Source organism: Tachyglossus aculeatus, chromosome 2, assembly GCF_015852505.1.
Source record: "Tachyglossus aculeatus isolate mTacAcu1 chromosome 2, mTacAcu1.pri, whole genome shotgun sequence".
Lineage (NCBI taxonomy): Eukaryota > Metazoa > Chordata > Mammalia > Monotremata > Tachyglossidae > Tachyglossus > Tachyglossus aculeatus.
Genome location: NC_052067.1, coordinates 62,625,596 through 62,643,495, shown reverse-complemented (window position 1 = coordinate 62,643,495; position 17,900 = coordinate 62,625,596). Strand labels below are relative to the sequence as shown.

Sequence of the window (17,900 nt, the reverse complement as noted above, 5' to 3'; positions counted from 1 at the left end):
AGAGCATCAAGCAGCATGGCGTAGTAGATAGAGCATGGGCCTGGGAGTCAGATGGTCATTGGATCTAATCCTGGCTTTGTCACTTGTCTGCTGTGTGACCTTGGGCAAGTCACTTCACTTCTCTGTGCCTCAGTTACCACATCTGCAAAATGGGGATTGAGATTGTGAGCCCGACATGGGAAAGGGACTGTATCCAACACATTTTGCCTGTATCCACCCCAGTGCTTGGTACAGTACCTAGTACATAGTAAGAGCTTAACAAATACCATAATTATTATGATTATTATCATTATCTTTTAATGATCAAGCAAATAAAACAGCAAGTGAAATGATGTCCACTTTCAATCTTACCTTTTTGGGTACCCAAATATTCCTTTGTAGTTAATATCATCCCACAGCCAACACTGTCTTTCTCAAGGTTGATGATGATTTGCTACCTTGAATTCCAGTTCCTGAGGCCAAATAAGTAAACACAGTAGTGTTAGTGGTGTTTTATATTCTGCTTTAAAAGTTCTGCTTAACAAAAATAAATCACAGTTGTCTGGAGGTTGTCCAAGAATGCCCAGCCCCTCATCCTCTCACACTCTGAATATTTTATATTTTTCTTCTCTCTAACTTGAAATCAGCTGCACCAATTAAGTTTCTCTTCATTTAGAAAACAGACATTTGCATCTAGTCTTGACAGCCTGTATACAGAAGTTCAGATTCAGGAAATTAATAGTATTCCCCACTTAGATTCTCAGTGCCACAAAGTATGAATTATTGTTCCTGTTCCTTGTCAGGATGGCTTGCCAGTGCTTGTATTGCTTTGTCCACTGGGCATTAGAAATTTGCACAGTGGCATCAGTCAGTCAGTGGTATTTATTTAGTGTCTTCTTTAAGGCAGAGCACCAGAGTAAGCTCTTTGGGAGAGTATTGTAGGGTCAGTAGACACAATCTCTTGCCCTCAAGGATCTTAGGATAGCTAAAGTGGTGAACAGTAATAAAACCATCATTCTAACAACAACAACAACAAAAAAAATTCCTCTGTGCCCCCAGAAATATGGCTCAAAAAGTCTTCAAAACCATACAGATGTTCCACTGCTTGTTATCAAGTAAATTGGCCTCCACCAAAGCCTACCCACACTCGTTCATACCAAGATCATCCACTTGCTCTTACACCCCACTGGAGAAAGCAAACTCCTCAATCACCCTTCCTAGGGTTGTCAAAACTGAACTGTCCACCCTCTTCTCTGTGCTTCTTAAAGAGACACAAATTCTAAAATAAAGCAGACTGGAGATCTGTGAGGTCCTTCCCTTTGGGTTCAGACATTTCTTTTAATATTTGTTTTTTTTAATCCTCTCCATTGCCTCATTTGTAAGCAGCTCTAGTTTAGAGAATCATAGTTCTAAATTAAGAAACTCCACTAATAAATTTCAACCTCAGACAAACAGGAGGCCAAACAGCTAACTAAAAGAAATGTTGAGTCATATACTTATCAAAATGTTTCGTGGATTTGTTGATCTGATTATAGTCAGTAAGTCAATCAATTTAATTGAGTGCCCTCAGGATGTATAATATTTTGCTGTCTAGATTTAAACAATCCACCCCAACTTTTCCAGAGTTTTTTGTCTCTTTCAGTAGTTTCTGGATTAGCCATCAAATCTGAAAAGCAGAGTCAATCAATTGATCGTATCTATTGAAAATTTACCGTGTGTAGAGTACTGTACTAAGCGCTCCCCTCTAGATTGTAAACTTGTTGTGGGAAGAGAATGTATCTTTTATGTTGTACTCTGCCAAGTACTTTGTAGTGTGCTCTGCACACAGTAAGTGCTCAATAAATATGACTGACTGACTTGTGGGAGAGTACAGTAGAGTCAGTGGACACATTCTCTGAGCACAACCAACTTACAGTCTAGAGGTTATTGCTCCTAGAGGAATAATATTTTCTTTATTTCTTTAATTGCATACAATTCTCCTCTCATCAGTGGAAGTCCTTGAATGTAGGTGTAGTAAGGATTAGGCTAATCCAGGTTCATCCTCAAAGCAACACATGGTTCATGGGTTACACAAGTTGAACATTAATGCCAAACTCTGCTACCTAGGAAATATACTACCCAGTGATACCTGGACCAACAAAGAAGTAGAACACTGAATAAAGAAAGTCTGACTGTCCTTTTGGAAACTAACAATGTTGGTATTGATAGAGCATCAAATTTCATACCCAAACTAAATGTCTGTTAAATTGTAGTTGCATTCTGCCTATAAGAGCTGGACCAACCATCACCATCATCATCATCATATTCATTGGGCACTTACTGTGTGCAGCCCACTGTATTAACCGCTTGAGAGGGCAGCTTCTTGATCAGTGTTATCAGCATCAGCTTTGAGCCATATTCAATCAAAGCAAAGTCCTCAAACAGAGTCAGTGAGCCATCGCTGAAGCAGTATTTATTGCACTACAGGTTCTCAGGGCAGGGCAAATGAAGGGAGTGGGTATAGCAGTGTACCCCAGCACCTGCTGAAGCATTGCAGGGAAAGTGGCACCCACTAATAGGGAGGGCTGACCAAAGGTCAGTAGACTCAAACAGTGATGGAAGACAGCAGCAACCTATAGACCAGTAAGTAGAGAATCAGTGTTGCTTAGTCGATAATAGAACAGGAGCCTGGGAGTCAGAAGGACCTGGGTTCTAATCTCAGCTACGCCACTTGTCTGCTGCATGGCCTAAGGCACATCACTTCACTTAGTTCCCTTGGTTCCCTCATGTGTAAAATGGGGATTAAGATTGTGAGCCCTCCATGGGATGGGGACTGTGTCCAACCCGATTAGCTTGTATCTACCCCAATGCTTAAGAACAGTGCCTGGCACATAGTAAGCACTTAACAAATACCACAATTATGATTATTATTATTATAAAGGAGGGGTGAGACTGCTCTCCTGGAATGGCTTCAGGAAGCCAGGGAGACCAAGCAATAAATTTGAAATTATGACAGGCATGGGAAGGAGCAAACACAGCAGGTGAACAAAACACCTCCCCATACCCAACAGTAGAATCTCACCAACAGAAACCTCATCTTCACAAATGAAAGGCATAGTAATAACAATAATAATAACATTAATTGTGGTATTTGTAAAGCACTTACTCTGTGCCAAGACCTGTACAAAGGTCTGGGATATAAAATAGTCAGGTCAGACACAGTCCCAGGTCTCATATAGGGCTCACAATCTAAGGTGGAGATTGAGAAGCAACATGCCCTCGTGGATAGAACACTGACCAGGAAGTCAGAAGGACCTGGATTCTAATCCCAGGTCTGCCACCGGTTTGCTGTGTGACCTTGGACAAGTCCCTTCACTTCTGTGCCTTAATTCTCTCATCTGTAAAATGGGGATTAAGACTTTGAGCTCCATGTGGGACATGGACTATGTCCAGTCTGCTTAGTTTGTATCTATGCTAGCACTTAGTATAGTGCATGGCACATAATAAGCGCTTAACTAATACCTTTTAAAAAACGAGGGGGGACAGGTTCTTAATCCCCATTTATGGGCAGAGAACTTGTCCGCCCACTCAGTTATATTGTTCTCTCCCAAGTACTCAGTACAGTGCTCTGCACACAGCTATCAATAAATACAGTTGACTTGCAGAGGAGGAAACTGAGACACTCAGAAGATAAATGACTTGCCCAAGTTCATACAGCAAACAAGTGGTGGAGGTGGGATTTGAACCCTGGTCTTCAGACCTTTAGGCCCTTGCAGGGTGGCCTAGTAAATAGAGTATAGGACTGGGAGTCAGAATCAATCAATCAATTGTATTTATTGAGCGCTTACTGTGTGCAGAGCACTGTACTAAGCGCTTGGGAAGTACAAGTTGGCCACATATAGAGACAGTCCCTACCCAACAGTGGGCTCACAGTCTAGAACGGGGAGAGAGAGAACAAAACCAAACATATTAACAAAATAAAATTAATAGACTAGATCAATCAATCGTATTTATTGAGCGCTTAATCAAGTCAGAAGGACCTGGCTCTAATCTTGGCTCCACTACTTGTCTGGCTGTGTGACCTTGGGCAAGTCACTTTGCTTCTCTGTGTCTCAGTTACCTCATCTGTAAAATGGGGATTAAGACCATGAGCCATATGTGAGACAGGGACTGTGTCTGGCCTGATTTGCTTGTATCCACTCCAGCGTCTAGTACAGTACCTGGCACATAGTAAATGCTTAACAAATGCCGTGATTATTATTATTATTAATAATCTTTCCACTATGCCATGTGGCTTCTACCTCAACATTTAGCCCGTTGTGGGCAGGGACTATCTCTATTTGTTGCTGAATTGCACTTCCCAAGTGCTTAGTAATAACAATAATAATAATAATAATGGTATTTGTTCAGTGCTTACTATGTGCCATTACTATTAATACTATTACTCTATTTATTTATTTATTATTACTCTATTTATTTATTTATTTATTTTATTTGTACATATCCATTCTATTTATTTTGTTAGTATGTTTGGTTTTGTTCTCTGTCTCCCCCTTTTAGACTGTGAGCCCACTGTTGGGTAGGGACTGTCTCTATATGTTGCCAATTTGTACTTCCCAAGCGCTTAGTACAGTGCTCTGCACATAGTAAGCGCTCAATAAATATGATTGATGATGATGTTGATGATGTGCCACACAGTGTTCCAAGGTAATAGGGTTGTCCCACGTGGGGCTCACAGTCTTATTCCCCATTTTACAGATGAGGTAACTGAGGCACAGAGAAGTGAAGTGACTTGCCCAAAGTCACACAGTTGACAAGTGGCGGATCTGGGAATAGAACCCATGACCTCTGACTCCCAAGCCCGTGCTCAAGCCATGCTGCTTCTGCACACAGTGAGCGCTCAATAAATATGATTGAATGAATGAATGAATAAATAAAATACATATCCTATTTCCAGCTGATATGCAGTAAGCAGCATCTTTTTTAGAGTGGGGAAATCCCAACATGCCTGTTTCTAACTCCCCTGCTGTATTCTGTTACAGCCTCATCGATCGAAGAGGGTACATCCAGCCCGACACCCCACAGCCAGTGGCGCCATCCAACGGGATCACAATGTATGGCGCAACACAGTCTCAAAGCAACATGGTAGGAGTCAGCTGCTGGTAATGTGCACCAGATGCCCCCCCCCAAATGTTTCTCTTCTTCTGCTTTGACCTGAACTAATCAAGTCATTAACTCACTGAACTGAGCTGCCTCCTCAGAAGAGGAAAAATCTGTTATTAAACCTGCCAGTAGGGAGTTCTCTAGGCCTCCTGTGGGTTTTCGGCCTCTTGACTTTACTTCTGGCTAATCTGCTCTTATCCTAGTCCATCTCATCTCTGATGCTCATCCTCTAGACTGTGAGATCGTTGTGGGCAGGGAATGTGTCTGTTATATTGTTATATTGTACTCTCCCAAGCCCTTAGTACAGTGCTTTACACACAGTAAATGCTCAATAAATAAGATTGAATGAATGAGTTCTGCGACAGAAGTCGAGGTTGAAGCCCAGAGGAAGCACTAGTAGGCTCAAAGGTGATGATAATCAGTCAATCGATGGTATTTGTTGAGCACTTACTCTGTGCAGAGCACTGTACTAAGCACTTGTGAGAGCACAGTACAACAGAATTAGCAGACGAGTTCCCTGCCCATAATGAGCTGTAAATTTTATGGCTTATGATAAGCCATAAGCACAAGGTGAAGTTGTTTGTTCATATACTTTGTACCTGGATTGTTGTACTTTTTACTATCAGAAGCACCGTGTGCAAACTTTGAAAGTTGGGTTGGGTGCCGGGAAAGCCATCCAGCAGCCAGAGAAACATGTTTGCTTGTGTCCACCCCAGCTCTTTGTACAGTGCCTGGCACATAGTAAGGGCTTAACAATTACCATAATTATTATTAATTATTATGTCTGTGGGACAGGTATCCTCAGGGCAGACCAGTGGACCAGAAAAGAATCTTCCTTGGTGCTCCATCCTCTCCTTTGTCCCCATCTGTAGTTTATTTTAATGTCTGCCTCCCACTCTAGACAGTAAACTCCCTTTTTTTATCATATTTGTTAAGTGCTTAATATGTTCCAGGTACTGAACTAGGCACTGAAAGATACAAGATAATCAGGTTAACCACAGTCCCTGTCCCACAAAGGGCTCAAAATCTAAGCCCCCATTTTACAGATGAGATAACAGAGGCACAGAGCAGTTAAGTGACTTGACTAACCTCACACAGCAGACAAGTGACAAAGCCAGGGTGAGAACCCAGGTCCTCTGATTCCCTATGAGTTGGGATCATGCCTACGAACCCTACTGTACTGTACTCTCCCAAGTGCTTAGTACAGTGCTTCACACACAGCCTATACAGTCTTGACACACTCTCAAAAAATGCTACTGATTGATTGGTTTTGAGCAGGCTTGGCTCACTATACGTGATCACTCTTTGACTGAAGTCCTGAAAACAGACACAGGGGTCATTTGGTCTAGGGAAGGGGATAAGGAAAAAAAAAATAACAAGGATCCAGATCACCTTGTATCTCTTAGTAACTGGAATGTCAGATTGAGAGCTTCTCAAATATGTTGCTCTGCTTTGCTCAGTGCTTCAGAAAATGACTTAATTACATCCAGTTTGATGGTTATGTGTCACAGTTTACTTCATTTGTTTTAATCAGTCAGCAGTGTTTATTGAGACTTACTCTGTGCCGAGCACTATACTAAATGTTTGGGACAGTACAAAAGAGTAAATAGTTGCAGGCCCTGCCCTAAAAGAGCTTACAGGGAAGGTAGACACCAAAATACAATGCAGATAAGGGGAAAGGACAGAGTGTAAAGCTAAAAATAATAATAATTATTATTATTGTGGTATATGTTAAGCACTTACTATATGCCAGGCACTGTACTAAGCACTAGGGTAGTTACAAGATAATTGGATTGGAAACAGTCCCTTTCCCACATAGGGCTCACAGTCTTAATCCCCATTTTACAGTTGAGGTAACTGAGGCACAGAGAAGTGAGATGATGTGCCAAAGCCACACAGCAGACAAGTGGTGGAGCTGGGATTAGATTCCAGGTCCTCCTGACTCCCAAGACTGTACCCTATCCACTAGGCCATGCTGCTTCTCCTAAAAAAAGGGATCATTTTACCAAGACACATAAGCAAAACTCTGCTTTCTAAGAGGATGTCAGATTTACCATTTCCTCCCTTTACATACTCTCATATGAACTGTATAGGCTGAGGATTGTCGGGAAGCTTTACCTGGGAGCTCTGCTCAGTGGGCAGAGCAGGATTAGGGCACCGGGAGGGGCTCGGGAGTTGGGACAGACCTTGGGACCCCTGGGGAAGGGTGTGGGCCTGTCTGAGGAATGGGGCTGCCCTGAAGGGCTTTTGAGCCATCTTGGACTAGAAGAAAGCACAGCCCTGGAAGTGAGAGGGCCTGGGTTCTAATCCTGAGTCTGCCAATTGCTGTGTGACCTTGGGCAAATCGCTTACTTCTCTGGGCCTCAGTTGCCTCATCTGTAAAATGGGGATTAAGATTGTGAGCCCCATGTGGGACAGGGAATGACTTGACACCTGTCTGAATGCTTTGTTGTCTGTCTCCCCCTTCTAGACTGTGAGCCCGCTGTTGCGTAGGGACCATCTCTATATGTTGCCAACTTGTACTTCCCAAGCGCTTAGTACAGTGCTCTGCACACAGTAAGTGCTCAATAAATACAATTGAATGAATGAATGAATGAATGAATGAATGGTTACCTGGCTGGAGTTGCTGGTTTTAGATGCTATCGCTATTTGCATCTCTTCACCTCAGAGGCTGAAGATTCCTAAAGAGCCTTCAAATTTCTGGTGGCTGTATGTCAAATTTAACTATCCTTAAGCTGCTCTTGTTTCCCAGCCATTCCATCACTGTGCCGCAAGTTGTGTTCTTTGTGTTCTTATAAGTGTAATTTCTGCCCATCCTTCTGGTCAGTACTCTTTTTCATCTTGCCATCCAGCAGCTTCTGGGAAGCAGCATGGCCTAGGGGAAAGAGCAGGGGCTGGGTCTCAGAGGACATGGTTTGTAATCCCAGCTCTGCCATGTGCCTGCTGTGTGACCATGGGCAAGTAGCTTAACTTTTCTGTAGCTCAGTCCCCTCATCTGTAAAATGGGAATTAAGTATGTGAGCCCCATGTAGGATTGTGTTGGACCTGATTACCTTATATCTACTCCAGTGCTTAGAACAATTGCTTGGCACATAGAAAGTGCTTAACAAATACCACAGTTATTATTATTATCATTCCGGGGTTTCTGGCCACCCTTCACATCCTGACATGGAGCCCTGTGGTACAACAGGAACCACCTATAAGGAAGGAACACCTCTTGGTCGGGTAAAAATAGACGTGAGGAGAGATCCACAACTCTGAACAGTCCGAGAGTGGTGACTGACACTGCTGCAGTCTGACTTCTGACCCAGTGAAAGAATTCATTGTTCATTGTTTTTTGTCAATGTCTATTCTTGCCCAGCAACTTTTGGCATCTGCATTATGAGTCTGTCTTGGGGAGAGGAGCAAAAGGAAGAGCTGAGGAGCCAGGATAAATGGAGAATTAAAGCATTGGAGTTGGTAATAATTTACAGGAATGGAAGGGAACAATAAGAAGATCCTGAAGTGAGAGAGGTGAAACACTAGCAACAGAGAGTAAAGAGAGAGGAAATTGACACTTACCAAGAGGAGGGAGCCTATTAAATGTTGTCCAGTGTTAAAGGACCCTTGGCAGTAATGGGAACTACTATACCAGCTGAATTCCAGGATTTTCCCTGGTTCTTTTATGTGTGTCTTTGTGAATATGTTCTGCTTTTGGTCAAGTTAATGCTGTTCTTAGCTGTTTTTCAGAGCTGGCAAAAACCAGAGAAATGAGGTAAAATATTTCAAGACCACCAGACCAAACTTAGCCAGTCTTCGGGGAGAAATGTTAGCATTCCTTTGCTTTGAGTCATTCAGACTGTCACACATAATGGGCATCCTTGACAGATTTTGATAATGTTAGGAGAGTGATATGGTCCCTCTACTCTGTGGGAATGATGCCTTCATTATTAGGACAACATGAATTTGTAAAACAATGTATTTTTCCAAAGTAATGGGCAACGTATTTTATTCCTTAGGACACCGGCAAGTATTATTATCCCCATTTTACAGATTAAAAAAAAAAAACAAGGCATGGTGATCTTCTCAAGTTGTAACTAGGTCAGATCGAAAGACCAGATCAGGGGTTGGGAACCTTAGGCTCACAAGCCAGATGTGACTCTTCTTGATGCCAGGTGTGGCTCCCCTATATAGGCATTCACTCCAGGGGAGGACTTGGCACCTGAGGGCCACAGTGTTACCTTCTCCCTCCCAGTTCTCTGGGAAAGAAGCAATTTGCTACCCCTCCCCTTTGATCCAGAAAAGGGCTGAGAAGAAGTTAAGATGGTAATTCCAGCCAGTCTGTCAGTCAGTGCAGGTATTGAGTGCCTACTGTCTGCAGGGCACTGTACTAAGTGCTTGGGAGATTAAATATAACAAGAAAAAGACACATTCCCTTCCCACAACAAGCTTACAGTCTAGAAGGATGAGCTTCCAGTCCTCAGCCTCTGCTGGAAGGATGTATCCTCATCCTGGAAAGTGGTGAGGGCCCCACTGACCTCACCGGTCAGCAGGCAGTCTGGAGCTGTTCTGGATTTCCACCCTCCCCCCTCCATTCCCCAAAGCTGGCCAGCCAAGTCTGGCACTAAGCACTCGGTGCCAGTGCATAGTGACACATAATAATAATACTATCATCACTATTATGGTATTTGTTAAGCACTTACCATGTGCCAGACATTGTGCTAAGTGCTGGAGTGGATACAAGCCAATGGAGTTGGACACAGTCCCTGTTCTGCATGGTGTTTACAGTCTCAACCCACATTTTATAGATGAGGTAACTGAGGCACAGAGAAGTGAAGTGACTTTGCCCAAGGCCACACAGCAAACAAGTGGCGGAACTGGGATTAGAACCCATGGCCTTCTGGCTACCCGGCCTGTGCTCTCTCCACTATGCCTTGCTGCTTCCCTACCCAGCACACAGTGGTTAGCTGGGTCCTGGAGAGGGAAGTGCAGGAGTAGGAGCAATAACAGCTCTTGCAGTCGATGCCTCGCTCTCCACAGGTGCTGATGCAGCAGCAGGGAACCATACCCCATGCCAGGGACAAAAGCAGCCACCACGCTGGGCAGTGGGCTTCCCACATGTGCTAGCGCTGCAGTCGTGGACTACAGTGGTGGATTGGTGGGGTAAGAGGATTACAACAAAGGGGTAGACATGATCCTTGACCACAAGCATTTCAGTCTAGAGTGGTGTAAGGAATGTTTGTTATTTGTTTCTCTTTCTCTTCCTCTTACTTTTTCTTTCCTTCTCTTCTCCCCCGACTGTTCAACTTAAATTGTGTGATTGGCTTTTTGCATGCCAACCGCTCAAAGATTTTATTTTATTTAGCTCTTTCAATATGGTAAAGTTGCAGACCCTGGATTAGACAATTTAGTGTGCCAGTTCTTTTTCCTGTACACACTAAACTACAATTTCTCTAATATTATCTTTGTGTACATCAAGATACTGGCTTTACCTCGGGACCATAAACACTGTATAAGCGTATTGCCTTTATCTTGAATATAACTCTCCCACGTGTCTGCTGTGTGACCTTGGGGTATGTCACTTAATTTCTTTGTGCCTTAGTTACCTCACCGGAAAAATGGGGATTAAGAGTGTAAACCCCATGTGGGACATGGACTGTGTCCAACCTGATTAGCTTGTATCTTCCCCAGCACTTAGTACAGTGCTTGGCCACATAATAAGCGTTTAACAAATACCATTACAAAAAAAACTAGTTTTAGGGTTCCGGGGCATTTACTGTAATTGTGGTGAATCATTGATAACCGGTAACCAGCTCACCTTGCCCTCCAAGCTACTCCCAATACCAAACCTCAAAGCTATGTTTACTCAGAGGAGTCAAGTGGTGGTGAATCATTGATAACCGGTAACCAGCTCACCTTGCCCTCCAAGGTACTTCCAATACCAAACCTCAAAGCTGTGTTTACTCAGAGGAGTCAGGTGGGTTCACACCTGGGCAGCAGAGAAGGAAGGTGATTCAAGCTTTGTTGGATACACTCCCAAGCCCTGAAGGCCAGAGAGAGCTCAGGCATGGAGCTGGTCCAGTGCCTGGAATTCTGAGGAGGCCCTTGACACCCAATAAAACTCAGGACTGCTTTGGGATTCAGCAGAATTCAGCCTGGAACACAATGGGCTAGCATGCTATTAAATCAGGGAGTGACTTGGGCTTTGGTAGAAAATTAAGCTACTTGTGGAATCTGCATTATCAGCTGCAGGCCAATCCAGGTCACAAGACTTTTATTAAATAAGTTGCTGCTTAGTGTCATAACTAATATCCTGATGACCCAGGAGAAAGTGTGTAAGAGAGAAAGACATAGATTTCATCTCACTAAGCTGACTGTCTTACATTGTGGGAGTAACCTAAGCAGTAGGAAAATTGAATTCAGTGTGGAGGAAGATTTTAGTAAAGAGGCTATATTTTCTTGGAGGAGAGTGGAGGGAGAGAGTGAGAGATGATTTATGGAAGATAGGGCAGTGTTTAAGAAAGGGGGAAGGAGAGAAGAATGGAGGAAATGGAGGCAACATAGAGATAAACAGAAAAACATGCACAGAGACCAATAGAGAAAGATGAATACAAAGAGAGAAAGAGATTACTCAGAGAATGATAAAGATATAGCTCTCCAGAGTGGTTATTCAGAAAGTCAAATAGATGAATCAAGTTGGCAGGTAATGTGACCTCAGAGCATTTCTGACTGGTCATGGAGGAATAATAATATGAAATATAGAAATATTGAACACATTACAAAATGGTACTCAGTGTTCTAGAAATATATGCAGGTATCTCCACTAAAGCATATGTGATTTGTTTTTATCCATGATATTTATTGAGTGCTTACAGTGTGCAGAGCATTGTACTAAGCACTTGAGAGAGTACACTACAATAAAGTTTGTTTGTGATTCATTTCCGTTTTTACCCATTCCTCTCCTAGGTTTCTAAATGTTTATTATTGGGAAATACAGAGACAAAAACAGAGAAGCCCATTTTTTTGGTACAGAATATTGTTCAAGCATTTCAGAATTGTAAATCATGAAGGTGGTATTTTCTCTTTGCATTCAACATTGTCTTACCATAAATCCTTTGAGAACCTCATGTGGACTGTAATTGCAGTAGCTGTTAGATTGCCAAAGAATTCCACACTTCTTTTTTTAAAGTCATTTTCTGCACTTGTGCTACTTAATAATTTAAATCTCTCTCTAATCCATTATCAAGATAAATTTAAAGCTGAGAATATTCCTGAACATGTTGGCCTGGAGTTGCAGGAGGCCTCTAATCATCCACAATCTTTTGAGCGAGTTGCATGTAATTCATGAAAATTCCATCACAGCTGGAGTGGAATTTCCTCTGCAGCAATCAATCAATCAGTCAATTGCCACTGCAGCAATCAGTTTATTTTGTGCTTCCTGTATTGTAGAGCACTGTACTAAGCACTTGAGAGAATATCATATAATCAAATTGCAGCAGACAGGAAGGTTTGATCAGAAGAGGGGTCCACTTGCCGACTGTGGGACCTTAGGCAAGTCTTCTGTGTGTCTGTTTCCTCATCTGTAAAATGGGGATTAAATACCTACCTGATTTCTCTCCTCCTTTGACCATGAGCCCCATGTGGAACAGGGACTGTATCCTACCCGATTATTTTGTATTTTGAGACTTAAATGGAGTTCTTTAAAAGCAAAACGAAAGAGATCTTCCATCTCAAATGTGGTGGTCACATGATTGGTAGGATACCTGTAACTTTCAAACCTTGTAATGTATGCCTTTTCATTACAGTATGTTGGTCTGGGAGACCAGCTCCTTCCATTCACTAAGAAGCCTGAATTCTCATTCTGAGAAGGAAATGCTGTCATTTGGACTGGTCTGGAGGAGGGGGAAGTGAACTCAGTGGGGAGTTTTCTGCAAAAGAAGCCCCCAGAGCTGTCAACTTCCAGGCCTTGCTCTGAGATTGGTTTCAGGGTAAAGGGTAAAGAAAGAAGGGGAAAGATTCCTCAAAACTACTGGTCTCAGGGGATAGAATTGAGCCCTTCTGGACAGCTTCTTAGTGGTGGGTGTGCATGGCAGTTCAAAAATAAAAGCTTCCCTTTCCATGTAACAGATCCTGTGCTAGAACACAGGGCTGGGAGTAAAGTATTCCGGATTCTAGTTCATTCATTCATTCATTCAGTCGTATTTATTGAGCACTGTGTGCAAAGCACTGTACTAAGCACTTGGAAAGTACAGTTCGGCAACAGAGACAAGCCCTACCCAACGGGCTCACAGTCTAGAAGGGGGGAGACAGACACCAGAGCAAAACAAAACAAGGGGACAGGCATCAATAGCATAAATATAAATAAATAGAATTATAGATATATACACGTCATTAGTAAAATAAATAGAACAATAAATATATACATATATACACAAGTGCTGTGAGGCAGGGAGTGGGGTAGAGCATAGGGAGGAAGTAGGGGCTGTGGGGAGGGGAGGAGGAGCAGAGGAAATGGGGGGCTCAGTCTGGGAAGGCCTCCTGGATGAGATGAGCTTTCAGCAGGGCTTTGAAGGGGGGAAGTGTGCAAGTTGGGTTAGTGAGTCCCATTTCTAGAACTTTGGATGAGTCTCTTAATTTCTCTGAGACTCAGTTTCCTCATCAGAAAAATGTTATTTAAATACCTGTTCTCCCTTCTCCCTTAGGTTGTAAGCCCCTTGTGAAACAGGGACCATGACTGATTGGAATATAGATTAATTCAATTGTATTTATTGAACACTTACTGTGACCCAGGGCTTAGAACAGTGCGTGGCACGTAACTGCTTAGCAAATAACATGATCATTATTCTTGTTATTATTTATTTTTACAATTCATTTAGGAGTTTTTTCCTGTATCATTAATTTTATTATCAACCTTTAACATTTACTGTGGACCTACCACCGTCCCCTTTAACAGAAGTTCTGGAATTAAGTTATGGTGCATGCTTACGAAAAAAAGCTGATTATATTTATTCTTATTCCATGCTTATTCTAGAATAATTCACTCTTCTGATTTTAGCAGCATTTAATCTATAAACGCAACCTTGTCCCTCAATTAAATCTGTTTAGATAAAATGAATGTTCCTGAAGCGAAGTTAAATTAGATTTTTGACGGTTTAAAAATGAAACATTAAGTGATAATCTGAGTAGCCTTGTAGAACCTGAATTTATAATCTGCTTTTGCATTTGAATACTGAAATTTCATTTGAACAGTAAATCAGCTGCCAGAATGATTTATCACTGCCACATTAAAGGATTTCATTATTTTCTCTTCAGCCAAAAGTGTTTTTCGCCAGTGCCCCACCGAGGTTTTGGCTTGCTTTGATGATTTAAGGTCTTTTACAGGTTCCTCGGAAAGGTGAGATGAAGGGGAGCAGTGGTGCATTTTCTTAGGGACTTGAGCAGCATTTTTCAGTTTTCTGGGGTGTTGTGAAAAATATTCCGTTACCCAGAGACCTTTCTAGGCATGTGCCGAATAGAACAACGCCCTGAAAGGGAGGCCAATAGAGAGTGTGAGGAGTGGGGATACCCTCTAGTGGCTAAAATATAAAATACATGTGCAGCAGGCCCTGGGGGGAAAAAAAGAAAAGAGAAGATTAAAGGAGAGGAACATTAAACATTTACAAACAAGTAGAGATAGATCCACAAAGAAGGGAAAATTTAAAAAAAAGGAAGAGATAAAGGAGGCAAGCAGGGTTGGGAGTTACCATGATCCCAGCAAAACTCAGTTTCCTCAAAATTGGCCCAGTTTGGAGGAATTTGAAGCTGTACTCAAGTCTGCAAAGGACATACAGGACCACCTCCTCCCCCAAAGTGTGTGGACCTCCATGTTTTGTAATGCACAACATCTCCAACCTCATCTCCAAACTGATGAGGGATCCACACCCAGTGCCTTTGGATCAACCATAGTCTATCCGTTGCCCTTTTGGGTGTGCTTTTGTTTCATTATTAGCCTAGGAGCTCATCAGTCAGTCAATTAGCTATATTTATTGAGTGCTTACTGTGTGCAGAGCACTGTACTGAGCCCTTGGGAGCATACAATACGACAGAGTTGGTAGACACATTCCAAGACCACAGCAAGTTTACAGTCCAAATGGGGAGACAGACATTAATATAAATAATTACATTACAGCTATGTACATAAGTGCTGCAATGGGGTAAGAGGGGAGTGAATAAATCCAAGTGCAAAGGTGACACAGAAGGAATGGGAAAAGAGGACTTGGTGAAGGCCTCTGTGCTTTTCATAAAGTTTTGAAGGTCGGGTGGGTGACCGTCTGTTACATATGAAGAGGGAGAGTGTTTGGGCGAGAGGCAGGTTGTGGATGAGGGGTCAGTGGTGAGATAGACGAGATTAAGGTAGAGTGAGTAGGTTCAGTGAGTAGCTAATTAATAGCTGCTGCCTGGGATTGCTGAGGGGCTCTATGCTGTTCTACCCCATCTCTGCTGTTGGCCTCCATGGATTGAGAGGCCATCATTGGGGTAGCCAGGTGGAAAGGCAGAGTGAGGGGCTGGGGAAACCTCTAATGCCATTCAGAGAGGCCTGGAGACATCACTGATATTACCTATGTAATATTTGCAAATACTGGCTTGGGGCTGAGGCTTCTATTTTCCCTGTGCAGATTCTGGGAAGCAGCAGGGCCTAGTGGAAAGAGCATAGGCTTGGGAGTTACAGGACTTGGGTTCTATTTCAGGCTCCACCACTTGTCTGCTGTGTGACCTTGGGCAAGTCACTTCACTTCTCAGATTCTCTGTTCCTTCATCTGCAAAATGGAGATTCAGTACCTGTTCTCCCTCCTGCATAGAATGTGTTTGAGAAAGCAGACACAGTGTTTGAGAAAGTACAGAGGAGTTATAAGATATGATCCCTGCCTTCAAGGAGTTTACAGTCTCGAGAAAATCTATCTTCCTCTTAGCTGTAGTTGTTTTACTCCAGATCTCATGATTCCACCAGTAACTTTTACATGAAGACAAGAATCTCTTCAAAATGAGTCATGTGAAAAAAAGTCATTATTGTGAATCACTGCATGGAACATAAGTAAGAGTTATACTTGTCATTAGGTAGGAAATCCATAAGGCAATCACAATTGGAATAGTCTACATGACAAGTAGAGAATGTCACCTCACCTCTCAATTTCCCTGTGGCGTTTGGAGTTTCTTGTGCAGACAAGGGGAATGCTCACTTGAAAAAATTGAATCCACTATGCTGTCAAGTTCCCTGGATGCAAAATGTAGGTATGACTCTCTAAACTACTTTCATCTTGAATATGTGCCAAATAGTTTTCAAGTAATTTTAGGAATGATAGGAAACTACATAAGAACATTTTTATATAGTACTGCTAGTCTTCAAAATGACCATAATTGAAAATGACAAAAATGGAATCACCAGGAGAGCTGAATTTTGGTAATAAGAAAGTCTAACAATTAGGGTTTAAAAAAACCTAAATTATAGGGAAAGACAGGGAAGGAGGAATCACTTGTCTTTTAACTTGATTTTAAAATAAGCTGTGAAATCAAATTAAATAACAAGCATGTTTTGACTAAGAGCAGACATTTTTCTAAAGGCTGAAATGTTTTACTTCTACACTGCTGTTTCATACATTTAAAAAAGTCAATAAGCATGCCTACTTCACCTTGGATGATTTGGGATTTATTTTTTTCTTTAGCATGAAGAAACTCATATACTGTATCCCTAATAGGCTGAAAGAAGCACATTTAAAGAGGTGTTGAGCACGGTACTAACATTTTTGAAAAAGCATGTGTTTCATATCAGAAAGGAGGAAGGACTTAAGTAAGCAACAGAATTGTTTCTATCTTCTCTTTTAATTTAGTAAAACTTAAACTCACATGGCATAGCAAACTAGAAGTTCAACATTATCTTTTTTATTATCTTTTATTTAATGATATTTGTTAAACGCTTACTGTGTGCCAAGCACTGTACTAAGTGCTGAGGTAGATACAAGGTAGATTGGACACAGGCCATGACCTACATGAGTCTCATAACTTTAATCCCCATTTTACAGATTTGGTAACTGAGGCACAGAGAAGGTAAGTGACTTGCCCAAGATCACACAGCAGACAACTAGCAGAGCCTGGGCCTCTGACTCCCTGGCCCAGACATTTTCCATTAGACCACACTCCTTCTCTCAGATCTGGTCTGGAAAAGAATAAATGAGCAGTTGGAATGTTTGGGAAGCCATGTTCTGCCCAAAAGTCAATTTGAATCAAAACCTTTTTTCTGGGCAACAAGCACACTAAAAATAAGATCAATCAATCAATGGTATTTATTTAGCACTTACCAGGTGCAGAGCACTATACTAAGCACTTGAGAGAGTACAGTGCAATAAAGTTGGTAGGTGGGTTCCCTGACTACAGGAATATACAGCCTAGAGAGGAAATAGATATTAAAATAAATAAGGGGTCCTAATAATAATAGTAGTGATATTTGTTAATAGTGTACTATGTGTCAAGCCCTGTTCTGAGCTCTGGGGTAGGTACAAGTTAATCAAGCCAGACACAATACCTGTTCCACAGGACACTCACAGTTCAAGCAGGAGGGAGAAGAATCACTGAAACTCCATTTTACAGATGAGGAAACTGAGTCCCAGAGAAGCTAAATGATTTACCCATGGACACATAGCAGGCAAGTTACAGAGCCGGGATTAAAACCCGGGTCTTCAGGCTCCCAGGCTTGTGCTCTTTCTACTAGGGCATGCTGCTTCCCATATGTCTGGATTTGTACAAAAGTGCTATGAGGGTGAGGTGGA

At 42.1% G+C, this 17,900-nt stretch overlaps 1 protein-coding gene across 8 annotated transcripts in view; it reads left to right on the top strand.

The window, feature by feature from the left end:
- Positions 1 to 17,900, top strand: part of ZDHHC14 (zinc finger DHHC-type palmitoyltransferase 14) — a 309,503-nt gene that overhangs the window by 282,028 nt on the left and 9,575 nt on the right. For 5 of the 8 annotated variants that reach the window (XM_038740357.1, XM_038740337.1, XM_038740329.1 and 2 more), the window contains one exon: positions 5,001 to 5,103. In XM_038740357.1, the coding sequence (XP_038596285.1) occupies positions 5,001 to 5,103 (103 nt within the window). Of the gene's footprint in view, positions 1 to 5,000; positions 5,104 to 10,140; positions 10,264 to 16,799; positions 16,925 to 17,900 lie in introns of those variants that run through there. The other 3 variants (XM_038740346.1, XM_038740374.1, XM_038740383.1) reach the window with 3 other exon arrangements.